The 27,328-nt window shown below is 44.6% G+C and overlaps 1 protein-coding gene across 1 annotated transcript in view; it reads right to left on the minus strand.

Moving 5' to 3' along the window:
• The window catches only part of ATP2C2 (ATPase secretory pathway Ca2+ transporting 2), a 57,050-nt gene that overhangs the window by 800 nt on the left and 28,922 nt on the right, over nt 1–27,328 (minus strand). The window contains exons 6-26 of the mRNA XM_069966335.1: nt 26,945–27,006; nt 23,766–23,874; nt 20,983–21,132; nt 17,483–17,551; nt 16,441–16,516; nt 15,987–16,053; nt 15,104–15,228; nt 11,991–12,088; nt 11,733–11,834; nt 10,982–11,071; nt 9,868–9,969; nt 9,622–9,775; nt 9,293–9,463; nt 8,869–8,966; nt 8,730–8,780; nt 8,437–8,603; nt 6,403–6,471; nt 5,520–5,636; nt 4,670–4,817; nt 3,507–3,602; nt 2,102–2,243 (exon numbers count right to left, since the gene is read on the minus strand). Coding sequence (XP_069822436.1) covers nt 2,102–2,243; nt 3,507–3,602; nt 4,670–4,817; nt 5,520–5,636; nt 6,403–6,471; nt 8,437–8,603; nt 8,730–8,780; nt 8,869–8,966; nt 9,293–9,463; nt 9,622–9,775; nt 9,868–9,969; nt 10,982–11,071; nt 11,733–11,834; nt 11,991–12,088; nt 15,104–15,228; nt 15,987–16,053; nt 16,441–16,516; nt 17,483–17,551; nt 20,983–21,132; nt 23,766–23,874; nt 26,945–27,006 — 2,263 coding nt within the window. The remainder of the gene's footprint in view (nt 1–2,101; nt 2,244–3,506; nt 3,603–4,669; nt 4,818–5,519; nt 5,637–6,402; nt 6,472–8,436; nt 8,604–8,729; nt 8,781–8,868; nt 8,967–9,292; nt 9,464–9,621; nt 9,776–9,867; nt 9,970–10,981; nt 11,072–11,732; nt 11,835–11,990; nt 12,089–15,103; nt 15,229–15,986; nt 16,054–16,440; nt 16,517–17,482; nt 17,552–20,982; nt 21,133–23,765; nt 23,875–26,944; nt 27,007–27,328) is intronic.

Consider the following 27,328-nt stretch of genomic DNA (forward strand, 5'->3'; position numbering starts at 1 on the left):
TACAGATTCTAGATTATCATCTGTTCTGGTAAGGATGGGTAAAATGCAATGTGATCATTACATCTTTCTCAGAATACAGAATATTAAAGGGGTTGTGCGGGCAAAATAAAAAAAATTCAGGGAAGGGGGGGTGTTGTAAACGCTGCAAACAAGTGCCAATCACTGTCTCAGTGACTGATTGGCTGAGAGAGCAGTTCGGTGGCACTTGTTAACAGCACCATCTGCTGACCAGCATTTATTTTGCTGAGGCAAGATCTTTAAAAGGGGTTGTCCAGCGAAAATCTTTTTCTTTCAAATCAACTGGTGTCAGAAAGTTATATAGATTTGTAATTTACTTGTATTAAAAAATCTCAAGTCTTCCCATTCTTATTAGCTGCTGTATGTCCTGTTTTATTTTTAGTCTGACACACTGCTCTCTACTGACATCTCTGGCCGAGACAGAAACTGTCCAGAGCAGGAGAGATTTTCTATGGGGATTCATAGAAAACCAAGACAGAGTTCCAGAGATGTCAGCAGAGAGCACTGTGTCAGACTGAAAATAAAACATTTCCTGTATGACATATAGCAGCTGATAAGTATTGAAAGACTTGAGATTTTTTAATAGAAGTAAATTACAAATCTATATAAAACTTTGATATCAATTGATTTGAAAGAAAAAGATTTTCGCCAGACAACCCTTTTAAGTCACAAAACTAGATCTGTTTAGAATTTCAGATATGCTTGGTAACATAATAGTCCCAAATCTTTGAAAAAAATACACCATGCTTGTCTTATTCTGGCGCTGTGAAACTTGAATTTATACAATATAAGGCTGGGTTCACACTACATATATTTCAGTTAGTATTGTGGTCCTCATATTGCAACCAAAACCAGGAGTGGATTAAAAACACAGAAAGGATCTGTTCACACAATGTTGAAATTGAGTGGATGGCCGCCATTTAAAGGCAAATTTTTGCTGTTATATTATGTAATTATAAAACAATGGATGTTGTATTGAAATAATGGCAGTTATTTACTGTTATATGGCGGCCATCCACTCAATTTCAACATTGTGTGAACAGATCCTTTCTGTGTTTTTAATCCACTCCTGGTTTTGGTTGCAATATGAGGACCACAATACCGACTGAAATATACGTAGTGTGAACCCAGCCTAATAACGATGAAAAGGTTTTTGCAAAGGCAGTTTGTGTCTGTGGCTTATTATGGTAACATCCCAATTAAGGCTATGTTCCCACTTAGTATTTTGCCATTTAATGGCGAATAATCACTGTTATTATAAAACAACAGATGTTATTTGCCATTAAATGACGGACATCCACTCAGTTTCAATAGTGTGTAAACATAGCCTTTCTATGTTTCCAATCCTGGTTTTGGTTGCAGAATACTGAGTGGGGACATAGCCTCAAACTGTATTGGAGGCCATATAGGTAGTCGCTCAGCTTCCCTGGGAAAAATGAAAATGAGTACATCACAGGGTTTGTCATCCAGCTTTTCCTGGTAAATTTCTCCTCCTCCCTGTATGGATTCTAGCTGCATTGACAGAGTAAGCCAAGGTGCAGAATAAAAAAAAACACTCTGACCTAGCACATGACCTCTTCCATAGAATAGATCTTCGCACTCTCATCCTATCACACAACAGTAGTTACAGATTTTCTTTCCCATCACAGCATTAAATATGGCTCCACACTTCCATCTAATCCCGCTGTAATTACAGACACTCACTCCCATCATCCCATGCTATGGCAGCGAATATAGATCCTTACCCTCATCATCCCTTTTACCCCTAGAGGGTGGGTTCACACTGAGGAATTCTCACGGATAAACTCAGCAGAATTCCGCCAGCTATACACGCTCACGGACGCACGCCTTTCTGCTGGCTCCATAGACACCATTCTATGGGCCGGCTGATTCCGCATTCCACCGAAAGAATTGATATGTCAGTTCTTTCGGCGAAATGTGGAATCAGACGGCCCTTAGAATGGTGTCTGTGGAGACGGCAGAAAGGCGAGCGTACAGCCGGCGGAATTCCGCTGACTTTGACCGCGAGAATTCCTCAGTGTGAACCCACCCTAACACTACTATCCCCACCAACCCAACTCACCCAGTGCGTGCAGGTTTTGTGTCAGAAACACTTTCTGGAGAGGAGGAATGTAGATGACTGCCATCTGACCCAAGATGGAGCCAATCACGGAGTACCAGAACACCCGGTTCTTGAAAATGCCAATCTCAAAGATAGTTTTATTCTGCAAAATATGAAAATGAGATGAAAGGAATCTTTTAGTAGGTTTATGCTGCTGTGAGGACAGAATAAACTAGTGAGGCTGGTGATATATCACTTGCCCACCAGCCACTGACTGAAAGCTCTCTGCATAAACACAGTATAGACAGCTGCCAATGAGGGAAAGGGTCCTCATGAATATCAAGGACTACACAGCATGCACATATAATATGGAGAACTACTGTGCAGAGCTCAGTGTCCACAATATTAATGATGATATCAGGAGAACAGCTGCATTACAATATGAAAGTAATACATATTTGTGGTTGGCAACTCTGTCACTAGTTTATGCTGCCCTCAGATAGTTTAAACCTAACAGAGTCTCTTCAAAGCTTTGCTGTCATATATAGTCCAGACATGTCAAAGGTTTAGATGGTACTTTCTTAGGGTTCTAGTAGACAAAGCGATTTTTCTTTTCCTCCGATTAATGATAAATGATTGCAAACAAGCGCTTTTAAATAAAGACCTGAAATCATTCACCATAATAGACCGAATGGCGATTGTTAGTTACAATCAATCATTCATATACTATAGGATATAGTTGCGATTATGAGTTATAGCTGGGTAAAGCGCCTGGCTGTGCACTCCACTGCCCAGCCTGACACCCAATCTGGTCGAGCTCCATAGATAGGGCAGCTGGCCGGGGGGTGGGGTGCACTGCTGAGCACTTTCCCTGGCTACAATTCGTGATTGAAAGTCCAGAGAGGGACTCAGTGAGACCCGCAGTGATCTAAACGTGTCAAAAGGCTATATGTAAATGAGGCTGCAGAGCCAAGGAGGCCTGGCAAGTAATGGCAAGTAAATCCAGTCTATGTCATCTTTATCTAGTACCTGTTAGTCAGATTGGCTAGGTGGATGCAATTGGGTTCACACAGGTAGTGAATAAGAGAACATAGACTGGACTTACCAGGGCTTTTGGGTCTAATTTCTGCATTATGTAACTATGGGGATATGAAAGGAAAGCCCAGAACCCTGATTATGAGCCCTATCTTGCCGCGTGCGTAGTTACATCCCAGTTTTCTGCTGACAGGTCCACTTTAACGCTAGATGACGCAGACAGAAAAAAGATGCCCTTAATCTTTCACAATTGTGTATGCTGTCTGATAGATTTGGTCCATTTCCACTACCTTTGGGTTGGTGCACCTTATTACAATATTTTACTCCATGGATCCATGTTCTTGGCTTGAGAACTACAACCTGAGGGGTCAGAGATTAGTGCTGCACTCACCAGTGATCGACAAGCTAAGGCGTTGAACATATCGAAAAACACAAAACAAGTGAATGTCATAGTTGTGGTTCTCGGGGTCACTTTCCCATCTGGAATCTGGGTGTGAAGAAAAAAAATACATCAATCACAGCAAGTTCATGCAACATCAATATGAGGAGTTCACTTAAAGGGCTGTTACACTCTGCCTCTTATGGAGAGAGGGGGGGATGTTACCGCTGTCTACTAACTATGGCAGAGAGATGATGAGAAAACCATTGATGTCTATGTGTGATTATTCTTTTTCTGCAATGCTGCTGATCAGCCAGTGTTGGTCCGAGCAATGACAGCATTAGGTTATGGATAGGAGAAGAGCCCTTTAGCTGATAATACTACTGTAGTTGGGTGTACTGCAAACACTATTGAAGACAATGGCACCTGCATAAGTCTGTATTTATTGAGCGCCTCCTAGTGGTGACTGCAGCGTATTATCAGCAATGCTGTATTCCTTTGATGCAACCAAACTGATCTCAGAAAATCATTGCAAAAATGGACAGTGCAAAAACCATGCTGGGAATTTTAGTACCTAGTTCCCTGCATGTGATACTGAATCTCAAAACCTTGGCAGACCATCCCAGCAGCAACATCCCCCTGGCTCACCACTATCCCCAGTGCACATGACTCAGGTCCTGATAAGTACATATGTTAAGGAGTTAAGGCTCCCCTTTGGTTTGGAAAATAGTTACTTAAGTGTTCACACTGTGTGGACACAAACCAGCTCCGATCAGCAAGATTGGCGCTTGTTTGCTGTGTCTTTACATGGTATGATCAATGCAGCGGCCAGACCACACAAATGATCGCTGTATTGTTCATGCGGCCATTTAAAGGCACTGTGATCGAGCGCACAGCTCCTGTTTAGAAAGGGGGATGTATGGCCAATAGGGAGGATTTTACCAGTCACACAAAAGATCAAATCAGATCGAATTCGAACGATAATCGTAAGTGTAAACGCATCGAACGACGAGCGAGAAATCGTTCATTTTGATCTTTGAACATGTTCTTAAATCGTCATTCGCAAAAAAATCGCAGATCGTTGGGTGTAACACTGGCTGTTTATGGGGTGAATTAGCATTTCTGGGCCCTTAGCTCAGTTTTGTTGTACCTACTGACAATTACTATGTTCCAACCTCTTTCCAGAAGACAAAAAGCGTCCCACTGATCATAATGGCAGCCGAGAGCAGGATCTTCAGGAGTAAGGCTTTGCTGAGGATTGCTTCCTTAGCGTTCCTGGGAGGCTGCTTAATGGCGTCTTTATCCACAGGCTCGACACCCAAACTGGACAAAGGTTAAAAAATATTTATTACCAGAATACAGGAGTGCATTACATTGAACTGCAGATCTAGAGGGGGGACTACAGGTGGCATGACCCTCTAAGCCATCCCTCCTATAGAGATGCACTGCATAGAGTGTAACCATTCAGTGGGCACAATACTGTGACACAACTTAGCATACAACTGAGTTGTGTTTTATAGTGTTCTCTCACTGTGACATAAGGAGTTCAATAGAGTCAGAGAAATCCAGAGCTGCACTCATTATTTTCTTTACTGCTCCTGAGTCACAGCCTGTATTATACTCCAGAGCTCCACTCCTTCTGCAGGTGGAGTTGCTGTGTATACCTTACACTACTTATTGTGTATGAATCCTGAGTTACATCCTGCATTATAATTTTTAGCATTTTGGTAGTAGAGTGATTGTACACACATAACTTGTATACAGATGCTGAGTGATGGCTTATATTATACTGCAGAGCTGCACTCACAATTCTGCTGGTGGAGTTACTGTGTACATACAGTACATTAGATTACTTATCGTGGATTGATCCTGATATACTGCAGAGCTGCATTCACTTTTTCCTGGGTAATATACTTCTTGACATTTTGCTGGTAGAAACACTATGTACCTCACTTTACTGATTTTGCTGCACTCATTGTGGGGTTCAGAGGTGACAGGGGCTATACACAATGATCAAGCATCTACCTCTGAGCTGGGGGTCCATCCATGATGATGTTGATCCACAGAATCTGCATTGCGTTCAGAGGGTTTGGAAGATTCATGATGGTGGACAATGTAATGAGACTCAGTGCAGAAATGCTCCTGGAAGACAGTATAGGGCAGTCAACCCACACATGCCAGAATGCACCTTGTCTGTAATCACCCATCACACATTAGAGGGGTATAAAGCTACGGTCACATGGTGTGCCTCTAATGTAAGTGAGTAAGCTTTCCTCAACACATTTACGTACATCAGAAATAGAACTATGGGGCTAATCCCTATGATGATGAATAGTGATCCCAGCCCAATGGAAGGGAAAAGCACAACCTTCATTATCTCCCCGTCATTAAGCCAACCTAAGATGAGAGGTAAATGAGGAAATTGGAACTGGCAAGGTTTAATCAAACCAAGTGTCAATCAAACCCCTGTGTCAGACATTATGAATAGCCATACATCCTGTGTTACTAGTCAAATCTAAAGTAACACTTACAGCCCTGCTGGCACTGTTGTAGCACTCAGACTGCAAACCTTCGATTGCTCCTCCTGGTTTTGCGACTGTGCAGAGCAGGTTCTGCTGCGGTGCATTGCGAAAGATGTAGTGTTTTCATAACAGCACATCTCACATAGGGCAGAGCTGCAGGGCACAGCACAGTATGGATGGGAACTTCTTAGTAGTGATCCCTGTCAGTAAGCAGCCAGCTGAAATCTGTCTGCAGCTCTGGATGTGACTAGAGTATAGGACATGACATATATTTAACCTTAGAAATATTGTTAAGGGTGGAGCCTGGCTGCATCCATACTATCTCACGATTTCTGGGATTCTTAGTTCTGCTTACTGTTGGCATAGGTTATTTCATTGACACTTACGTGCTTAGCTGGAACCGGACAAAATTCTTGATATTGTAGAATATTCCTTTCCCCTCCTCAATGGCATTCCTGCAAAACATGACACCATCACTACAAAACATACCTATAATGATGAACTGCCAATAAACATGTTGACAGCAAGCAGAGATACTGAATATGGTAAGGGAGAGATACACAATCTGTTAGTCAAAACTCTGTAGGACATGCTGAAATCTGTAGTTCCCCTGACAGCTGTCTGGGTTTTGCTCCTCGCTTGGGAATCCGCCAGAAGATGACAACTTGCATTAATGGATCTCCAGCTAACAAGCAGCAGGCCAAGGCATCAGAGTTCCTGCCACACAGATGGAATGAGCAGGAACAGATCTCTGGAGGGGGATAATCTACGCTATTTCTAGGAGGTTACAGGGTGAAGCCTGAAAGTAAAACACTTCATCCCTACTAAAGCAAAGCTCAGGAGGTGACACACGTGCCGAGACCCCATCATATTACATACCAAACTTTCCAAGAAACTGTAACAGCTGCTCTATTAGGGCAGGGCTATGGCCAGTAAGGGTACAAACCCACACACCGTATACGCAGCTTATTTACTGCTGTGATACGCAGCAAATACGCAGCAGATTAGATCTAAATAACTGAACACAGCATCAAATCTGCACCACCAAATCTGCTGCGTTTTTGCTGCGTATCTGCTGTGTATACAGTGTGTGGGTTTGTATCCTAAGGGGAAATCTACGCGGGAAGATTTTTGCCCCACCAATCAGCTAACACTGGGATTGTACAAGTGATCCCCTGATTGTTGGTACACTCCCGGCCGCACAATCATTAAGCTCATTAACATATGCTGATGTGCTAGATGGCTGCTCGTATTGGCCATGCGTCAGAATGTATAAAAGGATCCCAAGACTGAAATCTCCAGTCTCAGCAGTTTAGGCTGCTGTGTATAATCAGGAATTCACTGCACAAAGAGGTGATTATATTATAGTAAGTACAGAAGATCATATATTACAAGGAACTAAGTAACCAGAGACAAAAGAAGGAGGGGGGGGGGGGGTGATGGAGCAGTAGATGGGAGAGAGAGACACTCATGTGACTGATGCACTGTTTGCCAGGAGACAGCAGGATCCTCTCATCTTTTCTGCAAATATAAAATCCTCCCTACCCAGAACTAATGATGGCGCAGGATGTGAGGAAACCGTCATTGTTAAATATGGGGGCAGCTTTGTAGGCTTTATAGCTAGTGCTGCGCTCAATTACCTGGCTATACACATCCGCTGCTGCACCTTAATGCTGCTTAATGGTACGGAAAAGTTACACGTGTCAGCTCGGAGCAAACACTTTAAGGGGAACTGGACGACACTGAATACATATTACTTGATGACTACCCCTTGATCCCACTGACATTTCTCCATGAGACCTGCTTAAAGGGACTGTACCACCAGGCCCAGGCTGAAGCACTGGAGGCAGGCCAACCCACCCCCAGTATGAAGAAACCCCAGCCCCTCCATGACGTGACTCCATTAGAATCAGTGGAACCCTAGCATAGAGTTAGGCTAGGGTTTCCTCCCACTATGGGTGGGTCGGCCCGCCTCCATTGCTTCAGCCTGGGCCTGGTGGTACAGTCACTTTAAAAGGGCCATTCCAAGCAGAACCATTATATATGTACTGCAACTTTGGTCAACCCTCTAATAGACTTTGTCCAAGATTTATGAATCTGTGCAAAATAAAAACTGGTGTAATTTTCCTACAGTAACCAATCACAGCTCATCTTTTATTTTCCCATTGCTCATTAGAATATGAAAGCAGAGCTGTGATTGGCTGCTGAGGGCAAATCCTTGCTTGCTGCCAGTGAATGTAAATATATTCTTGTTTACATCTAAATTGTCTTGACTAGTGTCGAGTGGACTTGCCGAATTGTTCAGGTTCAGCAAAGTACTCCAAACCCAAACGTTTGATTACTGGTGGCTGAAGTTAGATGCCACCCCAGGGCTGCCAGAAAAACATGGATAGAGCCTATGGCTTCTGGTGTTTACTTACATGATAGTAGAAAAATCATCGTCCACCAGGATCATGTCTGCTGCCTCCTTACTGACGTCTGTGCCAGTTTTGCCCATTGCCACACCGATGTCAGCTGACTTGAGAGCGACTGCATCATTCACTCCATCCCCAGTCATTCCCACAATGGCCCCTGTGCGCTGCAGAGCCTAGAGACATGCACCAGGAGGAAAGAACAAGGAATATTACACTGGTCTAGTCTCTGCTGCTTTTATCTCATGTGATATTGTGGCAGGTTAGGATTACTGGATGGGGAGCTTTGTGTAATGCGTTACCTTGATGATCTTCAGCTTGTGCTTAGGGCTGGTTCTGTAGAACACAGACACCTGGAAAATTCACAAACAGCTGTCAGATTGACAGTTTCACAACAACCTAAATTAGGTTCAGGCAGATTAAGAAAAATAAATGAAAGACCTTAGTGACCACGGATGGCAGAGCTGATTCATCCAGACGGTCGAGCTCCTCTCCAGAGATGGCCCTCAAGTGTCCATTAGACAGGCCAATGCTCCTTCCTGTGAAATAAGGGGCATGAGTGAGGGGGCACATCGAGACAACAGTCGTATCCAGACTCCTCTTATTTTAAAGGTACTCACAACAGTGCAAGCAGGGAATACCATAGGATTACTTTTATACAGAGAGTTATCTTGTACAATCTTGAGAGTAGTAAATATGTAGTTATACAGCACGGTAGAGGAACTTTAAGCCCTCCAACTGTTGCAAAACTACAATTCCCTGGATGGCTATAACTTTGGCTGTGTAAGCATGATGGGAATTGTAGTTTTGCAATAGTTGAAGGGTTGCAGGTTCCCCATCTTTGATATACAAGACCTCAGCTCACCAATGGCCTGGGCAGTCTCCAGTGCATCCCCAGTGATCATCTTCACAGCCACCCCAGAATCTAGCAAAATCTGGACAGCTTCGCTCACCCCAGTACGTGGTGGGTCTATTATCCCGATCAGTCCAAGGAACATGAGTTTTCCCAGCTCAGCACCGGATGCCAAGGCTAAGACTAGAAAGATCAAGTAAGAGACACCATTATATCTCACTAAAAACATAGGGCCAGTTCACATTATGTCTCTATAAGTATTTTATAAGAAGTAGTCACAGAAGTTTTCAAGTGCCTTTTCACTGTATTAATGACTTTCTATCAGACTCTTGTACTAGTACCTCGCAAGCCTTGGCTCCCCATGTTCTTCTCCTCCTGTTGATACAGGGATTTCTGCTGTGGTGTCAGCGGCATGGACATCCCCCCGCTATTATAGGTTGTGCAGTACTGGATCACCTCCTCATACGCTCCTTTCATGAAGTACCCTTCTTGATTCTTTCAAAAGAAACAAAATCCCGAAACTTTCAGAGAAGAAGAAAATATGTGGAAAATGGTACAGACCACTGGGCGGAGCTGCTGCCATTTACCTCCAGCTTGTCCACGCATTTCACAGCCATCCACCGCTGCTCCGAACTGAATGGAATTTCCTTCTTGCGAATATAATTCTTGTTGCTGTCTCCAAGACCCATCTGGAAGTCAGGGGAGAAAAGTACTGTAACCTTGCAGCATGGCGGCAATAACAGAGATGCAAAATGTGAACACCTCACAGAAAGAGATTTATTCTGAGCAATGCAAATTGTCTTTAAATGTCAATGAACGACTTTCTAGATGTAGAATAATGCTGTGACATGTATGAGAGAGCTGCCAGGTAATCTCACCCCCGGAGATCTTGTTCAGTCACTGGCTGAGTTCTTTTGTGTACTATTGATATAGAAGAACCAGAACCACAACCAGAACAACCACCACAAACTACAGTCAGGACTTCAGGTATCACAGTACCAGCTTAGGATCAAAAGGGGAGGTCTTTTTTTTTTTTTTTTTATAAAGATACATTTATCTTCCTTCTGCTCATTACGTCTGGGAGGTTTCTGAAATACAACTAAGAACTACCAAGAAGACAATGTCTAGTGACCCTGACAACCAGCCTCAGGCATCTTAAGGAGACAATGAACAATAAAACAGGTTTGGCCCAGTTGTCACAATCAGGATACAAATCTTCCTTGTGATTTCCTCACCTGAGAGCACAGTTACTGATAAATATGAAGCTCTTTTCTCATAAAACAGCATAGTGTGTACACAAGCTGTCTATGATGACGTGCACAAAAGCATGAAAATGATGCTCAGAATGTGGTATACATTGGCCTAAGTAGTCGAATTTAAAGTCCCAGATACTGGTCACACACAGAACTGATTTTACTGAACAGCAAATCTACTGTACAAATACCTCACAACGGCATGTACTATCAGAATATATCCCTGGATCAATGTCCTATAACGTGAATTTCTAGTGCCTATAACTTGTAATATGATATTTTTTGAGAAAAAGTGTCATTTGGTCCGGCCTCTGTATAGTCATTTGATATAGAAAAATCTAAATGTCCTTCCCAATGTGACAGGAAGCGGCAGCAAAATAGTGAGTGTATTTAACTAGCTATACCCCAGAGGCACCCCTAATATGTAACCACACATGGATCATCTTACCTTCATGGCCAAGACTAGAAGAGCACCTTCTGTTGGTTGACCCATGAGCTTGTCTTCTCGGATGACAGCATTATTGGCGACACAGCCAGCCTGATCAGACAAGAGAAAGCCCTAATAAATATACCACTAAGCTCTGGCATCATTCCTCTGTGCTGCTGTTAGCATCTGGCAATCAAATTAGCAAGGTTCCTACCATTGTAAAAATGCCCAAAAATGATACCTAAAAAGCTGTGTGAACTTTAATACTCTGTGCTGCTGTCTGCATCTTGGTCTCCTAAAACTATACATGCCTAAATAATAATATAATAATTCTCATCTGATTCCATCACTTTATGGTAAGCCCGCACCAGCAATCAGAAGAATGAGAGGGATGCAGCGCTAGTGTAGTGTTGTCCCCTTCTGACTTTTATCCTGCACAGTGGCACTCCCAGCCACCTAGTTGTGCATGGGATGACTTCTATTCACTTTAATGTTGCAGCGCTGCAATCTCTGCACCGCTGGAGAGCTGCTGTCCTGAGTCTGTGCAAGAAAAAAACTGTAAGGGATACAGCACCACGCCAGCATTGCATCCCCTACATTGTCACAATGGGTTGGGATCCTAGAGATCATTCTAGCTCTACACAACCACTACAATACCCCTTTAACAATAAGTGAAATACTCATTGCTGCAATTGACATTCTACAGATGTGACTCCCTTTAAATGTTTGTTAAGCTTCAGATACAGGTGAATTGTAGACTCTGATCTCTCACCTCCACCAGTTTTCCAATAGACACATTAGAAAATTCTCGGATCTCATCATTTGAAGGAAGCAAGTGGACAGATCCTTTCCCTTCATAGCCGACCCCAGTGACCTGAAAAATGGGAAGCACATGAAATCTAGACATCACATATTACTTTACAGTAAAAGCAATCAGCACAAGATGTACACCAATAGGGGGCAGCAGTCACACCACCTGTAAAAGAATGGTGGCCCTAGAGAGTATTGTTTATGAATTGGAAGCATTTACCTCTGCATGTAGCCCGTCTGATGTGACTAGCTTAGTAACCGTCATCTCGTTGGCAGTCAGAGTGCCAGTCTTGTCGGAGCAGATGACATTGCAGCAACCTGTCACCAGAGAAAGAAAAAGGTTCATATGTACAGAGTATATGGTGACAGGTGGGGACCCTTGTGGCCCTCACATCACATTCATAAGGAGCTTCCTGTGTGTCAGAGAGATGGAGAAACATACAAAGACCCTTAAAGATCCAAACAAGTATACATAGGGCTGGCACTATGATGAGCTGGCTTTGTCAGGACCGCATGAGGCTCCAAACTGTCAAAGCATAGGCCAGCACCACCAAACTAATATGCCATACAAATAACCAAGGTGCCATTATTCATATTTTCATTCTGTATTGTGACATTTTCTGTGTAAGGACTATATGTGGGTGGCACTATGATGAGATTGCACTCTAAGGTCTATATAAAGCTGACAATATGATAAGCTGGCATAGTCACGGTTTTATGAATGCAGTAATATTGAGGGCACAGTCGCCTTTGCCAACAAGATAGGATTTGGACTGGATCAAAAGAAAGGCCAAGGTATTCTAGAGATGCCTGCACAGTAAGCCACCCTCAGTCTCATTGGTGGGGAAGTTCATCTCACTCTGCAGAAAGCCCAGTGCCATTTTTTTTCTCTCTCCCCTTGCTTCCTACCTCTACACCAGGGGTGGGGAACCTCCGGCCCGCGGGCCGCATCCGGCCCCTGAGACCTCCCGTTGCGGCCCGCGGCCCGCAGCTCCCCTGTGATGCTTGCCGCTCTGCTGGGGAAGAAGCCGGCATACACTGCATCCTCCGGTGTCTGTGACAGCTGGCGCACACCGGAGGATGCTGTCTGTGCCGGCTTCTTCCCCAGCAGAGCGGCGCATGTCTTTAGTCTCTTGCGGGCCGCGCGCGATGACGTCATTTCATCGCGCGCCGCCTGCAGGAGAAGACCGGCACAGAGGACCTGGGAGAGAAGAGGACCTGGACTGCGTGGGAGCGGAGGTAAGGTGAGTGGGATGTTTATTTTTTTATTTGGGGGTTAACTAGGATCCTAGGGACATGATTGATGGGGGGGGGGGACAACTAGGCTACCAGGGACATGACTGATGGGGGGGACAACTAGGCTACCAGGGACATGACTGATGGGGGGGGGGGACAACTAGGCTACCAGGGACATGACTGATGGGGGGGGACAACTAGGCTACCAGGGACATGACTGATGGGGGGGGACAACTAGGCTACCAGGGACATGCCTGATGGGGGGGGGAATAACTAGGCTACCAGAGACATGACTGATGGGGGGGGGGAATAACTAGGCTACCAGGGACATGCCTGATGGGGGGGAATAACTAGGCTACCAGAGACATGACTGATGGGGGGGGGGGAATAACTAGGCTACCAGGGACATAACTGATGGGGGGGGGGGACAACTAGGCCACCAGGGACATGACTGATGGGGGGGACAACTAGGCTACCAGGGACATGACTGATGGGGGGGGGGGGACAACTAGGCTACCAGGGACATGACTGATGGGGGGGACAACTAGGCTACCAGGGACATGACTGATGGGGGGGGGGACAACTAGGCTACCAGGGACATGACTGATGGGGGGGGGGACAACTAGGCTACCAGGGACATGACTGATGGGGGGGGACAACTAGGCTACCAGGGACATGACTGATGGGGGGGACAACTAGGCTACCAGGGACATGCCTGATTGGGGGGGGGAATAACTAGGCTACCAGAGACATGACTGATGGGGGGGGGGGAATAACTAGGCTACCAGGGACATGCCTGATGGGGGGGAATAACTAGGCTACCAGAGACATGACTGATGGGGGGGGGGGGGAATAACTAGGCTACCAGGGACATAACTGATGGGGGGGGGGACAACTAGGCTACCAGGGACATGCCTGATGGGGGTTAACTAGGCTACCAGGGACATGCCTGATGGGGGGGGGGAATAACTAGGCTACCAGGGACATGCCTGATGGGGGGGGACAACTAGGCCACCAGGGACATGACTGATGGGAAGGACAACTAGGCTACCAGGGACATGACTGATGGGGGGGACAACTAGGCTACCAGAGACATGACTGATGGGGGGGGACAACTAGGCTACCAGGGACATGACTGATGGGGGGGGGACAACTAGGCTACCAGGGACATGACTGATGGGGGGATAACTAGGCCACCAGGGACATGACTGATGGGGGAGACAACTAGGCTACCAGAGACATGACTGATGGGGGGGGAATAACTAGGCTACCAGGGACATGACTGATGGGGGGGGAATAACTAGGCTACCAGGGACATGACTGATGGGGGAGACAACTAGGCTACCAGAGACATGACTGATGGGGGGGGGGGGGAATAACTAGGCTACCAGGGACATGACTGATGGGGGGGGGGAATAACTAGGCTACCAAGGACATGACTGATGGGGGGGGGACAACTAGGCTACCAGGGACATGACTGATGGGGGGGACAACTAGGCTACCAGAGACATGACTGATGGGGGGGAATAACTAGGCTACCAGGGACATGCCTGATGGGGGTTAACTAGGCTACCAGGGACATGACTTGGGGGTTAACTAGACTACAAGGGGCATCACTGGGGGTTAACTACAATAGCAGGGGCACTAGGGGAACAATACTATGCCTTGTCCTGGGTGCTGCAAACCCCCGCTACTAACTGCCGCGCACGGTATGCGGCCCTCGAATGATTTTATTAATGCCCGACCGGCCCTCGACATGGAAAAGGTTCCCCACCCCTGCTCTACACTAATCATCTCTACTCCATTCCTCATCCCCGCCAGCCATATAGCCCCATATACACACACAGATACATACAATTTCTGCTTCACGATTCATATGCTGTGTGGTAATACAGTAAGAAATAATAGTAATTAGGGTCAATGACTGGTACTGCCCCAATACACCACCTCCCTTGTAGTGCAGCCCCTACCATGTGTGCCCTACCAGAGGCCGGATGACCAGAGGGTGCGGCACACAAGACAAGGTGAGTCTTGCACTTTGATCTTATTGACTTATTTACATATCTTTACACATTCAGATATGACCCTTGTACTCACCTAGTGTCTCTACAATGGGCAGCTTTTTGACAATCACACGCTTCTTGGCCATTCTCATTACCCCAAGGGCCAGTGTCACAGTAACAACAATAGGGAGACCTTCTGGAATAGCAGCAACAGCTAAACTGAAAGAAGATGAGACAAGTGTTGGGTACATAACACATGATATAATATGCTAGTTTATTGCACTATATATTTCTCCCAACGTCAAGGGGGGGGGGGGGGGCTGTGTTACGGGGGCTGGTCCTATGTTGCAACCATTGCATGTGGCCCCTGGTGGAAAGATGTTCCATGTAAAACCCTTGGGCATCCCCTCCACCAAGATAATAAAAGGGTCAATTTCCATAGATGACAAGCCTTCTTTACCATAATGTGAAATACACATAAGAGCTGGTCAAAGCAGTTACTGGCTTCAAAAAGGGTTTAGTTTATTCCTTAGAAAAAAATACTAACCCTTACCTAAACATATACAGCTCTTATGGTGTGTTTACACGGAACGATTATCGTTTGAATTTTCGCGATAACGATCGCATTTCAGTGATAATCGGCTTGTGTAAACACAGCCAACAATCAAGCGATGCGCAAGAAATCGTTCATTTTGATTTTTCAACATGCGCTCAAATCGTCGTTGGTCGTTCGTTGAAAATTCGCAGACAGTCTAAACAGTCTTTCACCGATTCACCCTGTGTGTGAGATGGGCTTAAGCGATCTTAAAACGATTGCAATAACAATTTTTTCAAACGATAAATCATTCCGTCTAAACGCTGATCGTTTAAAAAACACATTGTTACTTTGAAACCGTTAATCGTTTGATTGGGCGAATTATAGCTCTGTGTAAAAGTACCATTATAACACCTGATTATCTGGAAATAAAGGAACCTACCTGACCCCGATGGTGAACATGCTCAGCAGAGGCTTTCCCTGCAGCCAGCCAATCAGCATGATGAGCCCTGGGTAAGAGAGATGGGCACATGTCAGCACAGACTACAGCAACACTCGACAACTTTATTGTGAGACGCTTATTTGCAGGTTGTGCCAGGAGAGCAATTCTTCTACTTATTTCCCACTCATAGGCCGGTTTCACCAACGTGCATTAGATGCATCTTTTGGCATCTCTATTACGGACATGAGGCCTAACCTGACAGCGGGTATGATGAGCCGAACTTAAAACTATCCATTCAGGGAAACCCTTAGGTTCAGAGGATCAGAAATACAGTCAGGCCAGAACTTGGGTCTATAATGCAGATACAAACATACACATTTAACATGCTCGGGTGAAACCAGCCATGAGGGAAGTAGCTGGGTAATTGCTAGATATTAGGAAGTCCTTGGCTCACCTATTATTCCAAATGAGAAGAGGGACAGTTGCTTCCCCAGCTTGTCCATACTTTTCTGCAGAGGGGTCTTAGGGGTCTGAAACACAAAAGGATGTGCTAGGTAATAATGCTAGTAAAACTGTAAGGAAAATAAACAACAACTGCTCAGTTTGACCAAAGATCCTGCTGCAAATTGGTGACTGGGCAGTGTGGCACTCTCAGGTCTTGTTCACACAGTGCAGTCAAATCACAGCTTGTTGCCATGCCAAACTGAAAAATAATGGCATTTTGTTGCCATTCCACAGAAAAATAAGGCAATAAGCCACAATGTGATTGAACTTTGTGAAAGAGTCTAGGTGTAGCCTAAGGTACACCAGAGATGGGCGTATTTGATGCATATTTTTGGGGTATATTCAGAGAAATAGCGATTTTAACTGTTACTGCCAAATCACAGTAAGATGCTGAATCACTACTACAGTCCCTGTAGTCAGCAGTCTCTGTAATCACAATAATGTAACACAATTTGACAGCAAATTAATTCTAAGTAAAGCAGAGCTTTATTGATCCTGAGTTACATCAGTCTTATACTCAACTCACATCCAGAGCTGCAGTCACTTTTCTGACCAGTTTTCTATTACCAAGAGCAATGCATACTGGGAGCTCAGACAGCTACACAGATGAGAAAGGGCTGACTTGTTACAAGGGAATGTGGCAGAAGTTTGAAAACTGCTCTGGATGTCATTCGAGCACAAGACAGATTATCAGATACATAAAGCAAAGCGCTAACAAGGTTACTTAGAATTATATGGAAATTTTCAAAGTAATGTTAGAAAATGACAGCTGTAAATTACATAGGGCTGTGAGAATTTTCAAGGATCTATGCATCTATCACCAGAGATGTCACTTATGACACATCTCAGCTAACCTTATGTGTACCATAAAACTGCTGATCACAAGACCAACTCCCACATAAAGGGTTAACAATGACATCATCGATTCACAATTCAATGATCATAAATAACATTTTGGACCCAAAGCAGGAAGATCTGAGAGGGACACAAACCTCTTCTGCCTGCATCATCTTGAACACCTCCCCAAACTGAGATTTCTCTCCAACACAGATGACGATTCCCTGAGAAACAGAAAAAAAAGTGAGAAGGTGGCATCAACCCTGCTCCATTCCAACTAATCCTTAAAGAGATAAGAAGCTCTTCCACACTACAATCCCAAGGGTGCTGGCCCCATCTGGGATACTAGGTCCATGGATTCTTTGTGCTATATCTTAGGGGATAGAGACAGCTGGGTGTCCAGCCCCCTGGGCTGTTAGAGATGAGAACAAACTGAGCTTGCTCGATCCCGAGCATGTGGTTTTTGATTAGCGGTGGCTGCAGAAGTTAGATGCAACCCTAAGGCTGTCTGAAAAACATTGATACAGCCTATGGCTGTATCCATGTTTTCCAGGGCTCCCTAGGGCTGCATCTAACTTCTGCCGCTACCGCTAATAAAATGCTGCAGGCTCGGGTTCGAATGGACCGGAGGTGCTCATCTTCAATCCCTAAGCAAAAGATCTCTGTACAGTTCTCTAACATCCTGCTCTGACATGAAATTACAGTAATCACCTTTCTACCATGAGTGTCTTTTATATTCTGATGTACCAGTTCACTTAGTGACAGCTATAAATCGCCTTTACTCTATAGGAAAAATATGCAATAATGTTCTACACTGATGAGGGGCAACACCCCAAAACAGCTGTCTGTGGATGGATACCTGTCCTTGGTTTTTTCCTTGTCATTACATTGACTTATAGGGCCACTTAAAGGGAACCTGTCACCCTGTGGCCCCAGGCAGAGATGGACATACCCCGCAATAAAGCTCAATATACTTACCACATCGGTCCCGGTCTCCGTGTCAACAGCGGGATCCGGGATGGGAACGGGACCGATGTGGTAAATATATTGAGCTTTTTTGCAGGGTATGCCTGTTTCTGCCTGGGGCCACAGGGTGACAGGCTCCCTTTAATATGGTGGTTTTGGTGGTCTCCCTACAGGAGCCACCCCTTGGCTGGGTCCTTCCTGGAGGGATATCTGGCTAGTTCTGTGTTTTGAGACTCTTCAATGAGGCTCCACGGGCTCTTCTTTTGCATATTCATGTTTCTCAGGGGGCAATGCACCTAGGATTTCACTGCATTGAGAGCTTTCACTAGCAGCCGGCAGTGTTATCATTTGGCTTGTCTCCCTGAGGTATCTGTTTCTCTTATACTTAATGGTAAATGAAATCTACAAAACAACATTGTAGTGAATGGATAGGGTGCATTCCCAGTGATGTCAACATTGCTCTCTATTCTCAGTGATGTCAACACCGCTCTCTATTCTCAGTGTTTCACAACTGTCAACCTGTGATACAGCACTCAATTCAAATCACACCTTCAGGCAATAGTGCTAATGTTTTGATGTGAGGCACTTCATAGGTGCTCAGTTATTTATCAACTGCTACAAACACCTAATAGGGTTCATTCTACCTTGCTAAACAATCATCGTCCATCAGTCACACATCTCCCTGTGTAATAGGGAATGTGCGGCTAATGAATAATGGAAGCAAAGGGTTGCACGAATGATCCAGCAATCCCTGCACGATAGTCATGTCTTGTAATAGGCTCTTTCAAAAAAACACCAATCTACAAGTCTGACGCTTGTTTGCAGCGCACTTCAGGGCATATAATACATACAAACTCATGTTTCCTATGTGGCTTCGTATATATACACTTAGGTAATATATCATGCCACTTCAGGCTTAGCCATACAAAATAAGGGATAAAAAAAGTCTTAACTTATTTACGGTCATCAAAAATGAAATTTTCAGTGATGTCACTGCTGCTCTTTAGTGATTGGATGAGCTACATTCTCAATGATGCCACTGCTGCTCTCTTATGATTGGATGGGCTACATTTTCTGTGATGTCACTGCTGCTCTAGTGATTGGATGGGCTACATTTTCTGTGATGTCACTGCTGCTCTAGTGATTGGATGGGCTACATTTTCTGTGATGTCACTGCTGCTCTCTAGTGATTGGATGGGCTACATTTTCTGTGATGTCACTGCTGCCTAGAGATTGGATGGACTTCATTCTCAGTGATGTCACTGCTGCTCTCTAGTGATTGGATGGGCTACATTTTCTGTTATGTCACTGCTGCTTTTAAGAGATCGGATGGGCTACATTTTCTGTGATGTCACTGCTGTCATCTGGAGATTGGATGGGCTACATTTTCTGTTATGTCATTGCTGCTTTCTAGTGATTGGATGGGCTACATTTTCTGTGATGTCACTGCTGCTCTCTAGTAATAGGATGGGCTACATTTTTTGTGAGTCACTGCTGCTATCTAGAGATTGGATGAGCTGCATTGTCAGTGATGTCACTGCTGCTCTTAAGTGATTGGATGAGCTACATGCTCAGTAATGTCACTGCTGCTCTTTAATGATTGGATGAGCTACATTCTCAGTGATGTCACTGCTGCTCTCTAGTGATTGGATGGGCTACATTTTCTGTGATGTCACTGCTGCTTTCTAGTGATTGGATGGGCTACATTCTCAGTGATGTCACTGCTGCTTTCTAGTGATTGGATGGGCTACATTTTCTGTGATGTTGCTGCTGCTATCTAGTGATTGGATGGGCTACATTTTCTGTGATGTCACTGCTGCTATCTAGTGATTGGATGGGCTACATTTTCTGTGATGTCACTGCTGCTCTCTAGTGATTGGATGGGCTACATTTTTATTGTGAGTCACTGCTGCTATCTAGAGATTGGATGGGCTACATTTTCTGTGATGTCACTGCTGCTATCTAGTGATCGGATGGGCTACATTTTCTGTGATGTTACTGCTGCTTTCTAGAGATCGGATGGGCTACATTTTCTGTGATGTCACTGCTGTCATCTAGAGATTGGATGGGCTACATTTTCTGTGATGTCACTGCTGCTTTCTAGTGATTGGATGGGCTACATTTTCTGTGATGTCACTGCTGCTTTCTAGTGATTGGATGGGCTACATTTTCTGTGATGTCACTGCTGCTCTCTAGTGATTGGATGAGCTACATTGTCAGTGATGTCACTGCTGCTCTTTAGTGATTGGATGAGCTACATGCTCAGTGATGTCACTGCTGCTCTTTAGTGATTGGATGGGCTACATTTTCTGTGATGTCACTGCTGCTTTCTAACGATTGGATGGGCTACATTCTCAGTGATGTCACTGCTGCTTTCTAGTGATTGGATGGGCTACATTCTCAGTGATGTCACTGCTGCTTTCTAGTGATTGGATGGGCTACATTTTCTGTGATGTCACTGCTGCTATCTAGTGATGTGATTGGATGGGCCACATTTTCTGTGATGTCACTGCTGCTATCTAGAGATTGGATGGGCTACATTCTCTGTGATGTCACTGCTGCTATCTAGTGATTGGATGGGCCACATTTTCTGTGATGTCACTGCTGCTATATAGAGATTGGATGGGCTACATTTTCTGTGATGTACTGCTGCTATCTAGTGAATGGCTTATTTTATTTTGTCTCTTACCTTTCCCTTTCCATATCGAACAAGTGTTCCCATGAACACAATGTTGCCTAATGTTGTGAGGCCGCTTGCTTCGTCCACTGATCCGTGAGTTTTGCTGCATGGTTCTGTCTCACCAGTAAAACTGGATTCATCCACTAAAAGATCCGTTGTCTAAAGATAAAGAAGACATTTTACATTACAATCAGCAATGCCATTTTGGGATGGAAGTTACTGACCAGGCTGTAGTTATCTGGGATAATATGATCTCGCTGCACCTTGGGGTAATGTGTGGCTGCTGTGCGGAGACCATTCATCATGTAAAACCTCATCCTGATAACTGGGGTAAGATCAGGATCTACTGTGAGTAGTCTCCCCTTCTGTGGGAACCTGCCTCTTATCTCATCTGTTTACATTGCAGGTAAAACTCGATTTATGTTACATTCTTCTATTTGCTTTCTGTATTGACACAGAGGAGGAGGAGGGGCAGGTTATAAACGCCTTTGTGTTTCAGAGAGAACATGGTAGACGCAAACACTTTTGACCTTGTGGCTGGAGTGTATATGGTGGCCAGAAAGTGACAAGTACAAGAAGAATACAGAACTTTGGGGTTAGGGTTATGTTTATTGGGATAATGTGATCTGATGTAAGGAATACTGTACTGTAATAGGGTATAATATAATATATTGTAATACTATAATATACATTTAATATTCTGGTTATGGGAGTCATTGTTTTTCTACAGAACTTCTCTAGAGCTGCCCCTTTGGGGCTCTCCTCCTGTCCATAGCATCTCCACTGACAATAGATTATATAAGTAATCACTCAATCCCCACACCAGAGTGATTGCTTTATTGGTATCTCACCTGTGCCCCCTTCAGTTAGATTGTCAGCTCTTGTGGACAAGACTTGCTTCTGTAGTTTGTTTTACCATCCCTATCCCTACATGTCATGTACAGCACTGTGTAATTTGTGGGAGATTTATAATAACAGATAATACTTCTATCCGTAAAGTTTATTCTTTATCTTTTTAGTCTTTACCCCATAAATCCCAAGAACAGTTTATACAAAGAAGCCTGAGATAATAAACAGTCCTTTACACAGAGTTACAAATCTCCAGATCACAAAGCAAACATCAGCTGTAAAGCCTGAGGGAACCGGCCAGGATCTGTCATGGTGGCTGCTTAAAAATTTCATTTTCTAGATCATTAAGTGGCAATGAAGAGATTCCCTTTCCTGTATGACGGGAGCGGAGACTACAGCTCAGTAACACTACCTTACCAATGGCATAGTGGTCATCTAAGATCCCTTATTACATACAACAGATAATACCTCAAGTGGGAGGGTTGGGAGGCCTCCATATACATTAGGTGATGGGCTGAAAGAAGCTATTGTATCCAGAGAACACCAGACTTGACCCCTTCTTATCTGCAGCAGGCAAACCCAAACGTCATTGGCAGTTCAGGAATATAATGTTACCATGGAGGATCTGATACAGACTGCTAAAAGACATTTGTCCCATCCAGAAAGCCAGAGAACAGCCAATGCACTCCAAGCCTTGCTGGGAGTTGTTGTTCTCTAGGCATCAGTGACATGTCTAAAGTCGGCTGATGACAATATAATGTCTATTGTCACAGCTGAATAGATCTAAAATGTTTCCTACTGAAGGATATGGGGATGGGGCACATCTCTCCTGATATACTGTAAGTGGGGCCACTTATCTCCAACCCTCTATAAAAGAAAAAAATAAATAAACTGGAAAACTTGCCTGATGAAGGGACCTCTGTGCTCCGCAAGCTTGCAAATATAATTTTTCTGGTTAGCCAACAAAGGTATCACTCCTATTATACTTTTGTATTTTTTCGGCACAAAAGTATATTACATCACACAGATTCTTCTGGCTAACATGGCACTATACTAACATCACTGGAAAAAACACATTCAGCCACATTATAAGGCAAGCTAATGAAGATGATTACTGATCAATCTTCTGCCTAATGTCTAAAGTCATGTTAAGCCCTGGGAAGGCACGTACAACTAATCCAATGGGCTGGGTGCTGCTATAGGTGGATGACATGTTCCACTAGACAAGGGATGGGGAGCCTTGTCCCCCAGCTGTTGCAGAACTACAAATCCCATCATGACTTTTGGCTATGCAGACATGATGAAAATTGTATTTGTGCAACAGCTGGGGGACTGATGGTTTTATATCCCTGCATTAGACTATTGTCCCTGACCACCTGTGCAAACCACTAATCTGTGCTGCCAGTCAGGGAGATCTGGTTACTACTCTATTATTTCGTTCCAGAACCGTATCACACTGCTCCACCCAATGTATAATAAAGGGAGAAGTGTAAAGGTATTTCACACAGAGACGTCTAAGAATAATGGAATCCGAGCTGAGCACAGATCTTCTTGGCTGCTGAAGGGGGTAACCAATATCTGATATAGGAGAGCATAGAGTGGGTGATGATGTACAAAATTACAAGACACATGATATCCACGCACTGCACACAACTGGAGTCTATCATTAGTGGTTGGTATTATTATAGCAGGAACAATGCTGCAAACAATTCTGCTCCTAGAGACCAGGGGATAGTTTATAACCTCTCTGAGAAAAACCTGTTACTCCTCTTATCTGACACCGGTGTACATCAGCTAGAAACCAGTTTGCTACACACTGGGCTTGGCCGGGGCGCTGGCAAGTAAAGGTCAGACTTCTCATTAACATTATCTTGCCAAGAGCAAAACCTGTATTTGGTAATGGACATCCGCAGGTGTGTTGTATCATGAGACCAGATAACTACCTCTACCAGCCTGATGTCTGCAGGGACCCGGTCACCGACAGTCAGACAAACCACATCTCCAGGGACCAGCTCCCGAGCGAGCAGATGCTGCAGCTTTCCATCACGGATACTGCAAATAATGAAATAAGGGTGACTATCCTGTAGAGAGAGCTGCGGCAGAGGAAAGACAAGTGTACACAGGATAAAGCAACTCTGCCAGCAGGTGTCTGTATGCAGCCTTCACATAGCAGACCTCAGATCTTATGAGACTGCAACTGGGACGGGGAATCTTTGGCTCTCTAGTTGTTGCAAAACAGCATTTCCCATTATACCTGGACAGGCAAAGCTTTGGCTTTGTAATTTTATAACAGCTGGAGGGCAGATGATTCCCCATCCCAAATGCTGGATTCACTTGGCCAGGTACTGCTGCATCAAAAATCACAGTAGAAAATGTCTGCTTAGGATTTTACTATACAAGAAACATTAAAAGGGGAACTATCAGCAGGTTAGACAGATCTAACCTGCTGATATGTCCCTATTGCACAGGAGATGCGGAGGAGGACGGTATGTCTCTTATCTTCCTCCTCGGTGCCATTCTGGTGCAGTTAGTAGTGTTCCCCGCGGTCCGGTGAGACCGTTAGGAGTACTGCCCGCCCCCATATTGCTGATCCGGCCTACCCCTGGCCGGCCCGCTCCATTCATTATTATTAGAAGGGGGTGACCTAGCTGATCGGCACTATGGAGGCAGCGGTGCTCCTAACTGTTGCCCCAGTGCTCTTAACAGTCTCCCTGGACCATGGAGAACACAACTAACTGCACGGGAACGGCGCAGAGGATGAAGGTAAGAGACATACCTTCCTCCTCGGTGTGTTCTGTGCAATAGAGAGGTATCAGCAGGTTAGATTCGTTTAACCTGCTGATAGTTCCCCTTTGCAATGTGATTTGCAGTCTGTGGAAACATTTGTGATTTTTCATTTGTTGAAAATTATGTCTGCCTCTTAATAAATCTGTTACATATTTTTCCAGGGCACTTTTGAGATTCATGTGTGAAAATTTAGTCTTAAGGAGGCATCCTGATTTATTGTAAAACCACACTGCAGCCTGTTGTGTGTGTGTGTGTAACTTAACAAAATACTCCATACTCACCTTTCTAACTACAGGCGATAGCTTTCTAACTACAGGCGATTTTAAGAAACTTTGTAATTGGGTTTATTGGGCAAATATGCCATTATCTGCATTCAAAAAGACTCTCATCCACTGCTCATTATCAGGAAATCTCGACCCTTTTACATCAGTCAGGCCCTGTGTAACCTATGGAGAGGGGAGGGGGGAGGAGGGAGATTAGTCAGTGCTGACTTCAGAGGAGATAGCCCGGTTATCAGGGCCATGTTTAGCACCGGGCAGGGTGGGCTATGGCACGGGGCGCTGACAGCTAGGGGGCGCCCTCCTCCACCTCACTCAGAAGCTGTGGCCGATATTGGAGCCCATAGGAGACAGCGGCAGTCTGCTGCCACCACTCCTATTACACAGGGCAACGGCAGCAGATCATTGGCAGGTTGATCATTAGTATTTCAGCCTGTTGAAAGACAACGATCAGCTGACATCATGCATGTCGGCTGATCGCTGTCTTCTATTACATGTAATAGGGCCTTAAGTGTCCCCCAGCATCAGCCTTCCCAGGAATCCAGGACACATGTTCCAGACAGGGGCACTCTGCACCTCTCCACCTGGACCTCACAATTCACTCAGCAGTGATCGATAGCTTCTCACGCCAACACCCCACCCGCAGATCTCAATCAGCCGTTATCAATTGGGGGGGGGGCCACTTTTTTCACATTCGCCCTGTTGCCAAAATGGCCTAGAAACTGCCCTGCCGGTGATGTAGCTGTAAATTAACTCTTTGTTGTTCTGTTTTGGTGCCTCATCCCTCTCAACCCCTCCACTCTCCAGAAGAGGACCATGAAGACAGGGGGGAGAGCTTCAAACTGCTTTTTCATGATAAGAATGCATTTTTCTGCTAATAAAATCAATTACAAAGTTTCTTAAAATCGCCTGTACTAAATTTGCTAAATCTTAATGAGCCTATATATGGCCTAAGAATCATGCACCATCGTTAGCGATGTCCGTGCAGCCCTTGTAAAATAATAAACTATACATACCTCTCCGTGCTCCCTAATGTCCTCCTAGCTTTGCCCACTCCCAGCAGTATCTGAAGTGACATTCTGCTCAGTCAATCACCAGGACAGTGCTGTGGCCAGTGACTGGCTGAGCGGCCTGTCAATTCAGACACTGCGGGAAGCGGACGAAGCTAGCAGGACATCAGAGAGCATGCAGAGGTATGTATGGTTTGTTTTTGTTTTTTTACACATTAATCAGCAGTCGGCTGCACATCGCTATTACATGTAGCGATACGTGCCAGGTGGCTGAAGATAGTTGTCATTAGCTGATCGCTGTCCCACTGCAAGTATGTCTTTCCATAGAAACTAACAGGCAAGGGATCCACAGCTGATTTCGCAGCGAGAAATCCGCTGCAGATACGGCCTGTGTGTTTGTACCCTAAGAGAAAATTTTTTACCCTAATCAAGGCACCAGGCACATTTTAAAAGACACAACATGCCGTACTGTCATCAAACGGATGGTTTCAATAGTTTGGGGAGGGGGGGGGGGGGGGGTTGGTGGATACGGTATCACTTTAAGGATCTACATCTGTATAGTCTGGAGGGAAAAAGGGAGAGAGGGGACATGATCGAAACCTTTAAATATGTTAAAGGACTAAGGACACAATCTGAAGTTAGTTGGGGGAAAGATCCGATACAATACAAGAAAATATTATTTTACTGATGGAGTAGTAGATGCTTGGAACAAACTTCCAGCAGAATCTACAATAACTGAATGCGAACCTGCCTGGGATATACATATATCTATCCTAAGATAATAAGAAGGGAAATACTAACAGGTCAGACTAGATGGACCAAGTGGTCTTTTACTGCCAACAATCTTTTATGTTTCTACAGAGGAACTGGGGTGAAACAGAGCATTGGCACTGGACCTGGTGAGGTGAACGTTCTAACCTACAAACACAGGATAATCTTTTAGATCGTTGCACAACTTTTTTGACTAGCCTTTTAACTTAATAGCAAGGTAATGAATTTGTGACTACAAGTAGAATTTTGTAGTATTAATATTGAGTGTTCACTCACCAGTTACATTCTGGAGGAACCAGTTTATTCAACTCCTCAAGAGACTTTTCTGAACGATATTCCTGCAGATATAAAGGAATCAATTCAAGTTTAGATTTATTATTTTACGTTGCACATCAAATGTAATAACTTGCAGTTCTTAGCTGAGCTTTAAATCCAGTTCCTAAAGGTCCTACTACACAAGTGATTATCGGCCGTATTCAGCCAATACCGAACGTTATGGCCAATAATCGCTTTGTGTAATAGAAGAGAACGATCAGACGACATGCACGATGTTGTCTTTTAACAGGCTGAAACAGCAACAATCAGCCTGTTAACGATCTAATGCCATCAATAGGAGCGGCGGGCAGCAGATGGGCAGCCCCCCCAGCCTTTACCTGCTCC

Source organism: Dendropsophus ebraccatus, chromosome 4 (assembly GCF_027789765.1).
Source record: "Dendropsophus ebraccatus isolate aDenEbr1 chromosome 4, aDenEbr1.pat, whole genome shotgun sequence".
NCBI lineage: Eukaryota > Metazoa > Chordata > Amphibia > Anura > Hylidae > Dendropsophus > Dendropsophus ebraccatus.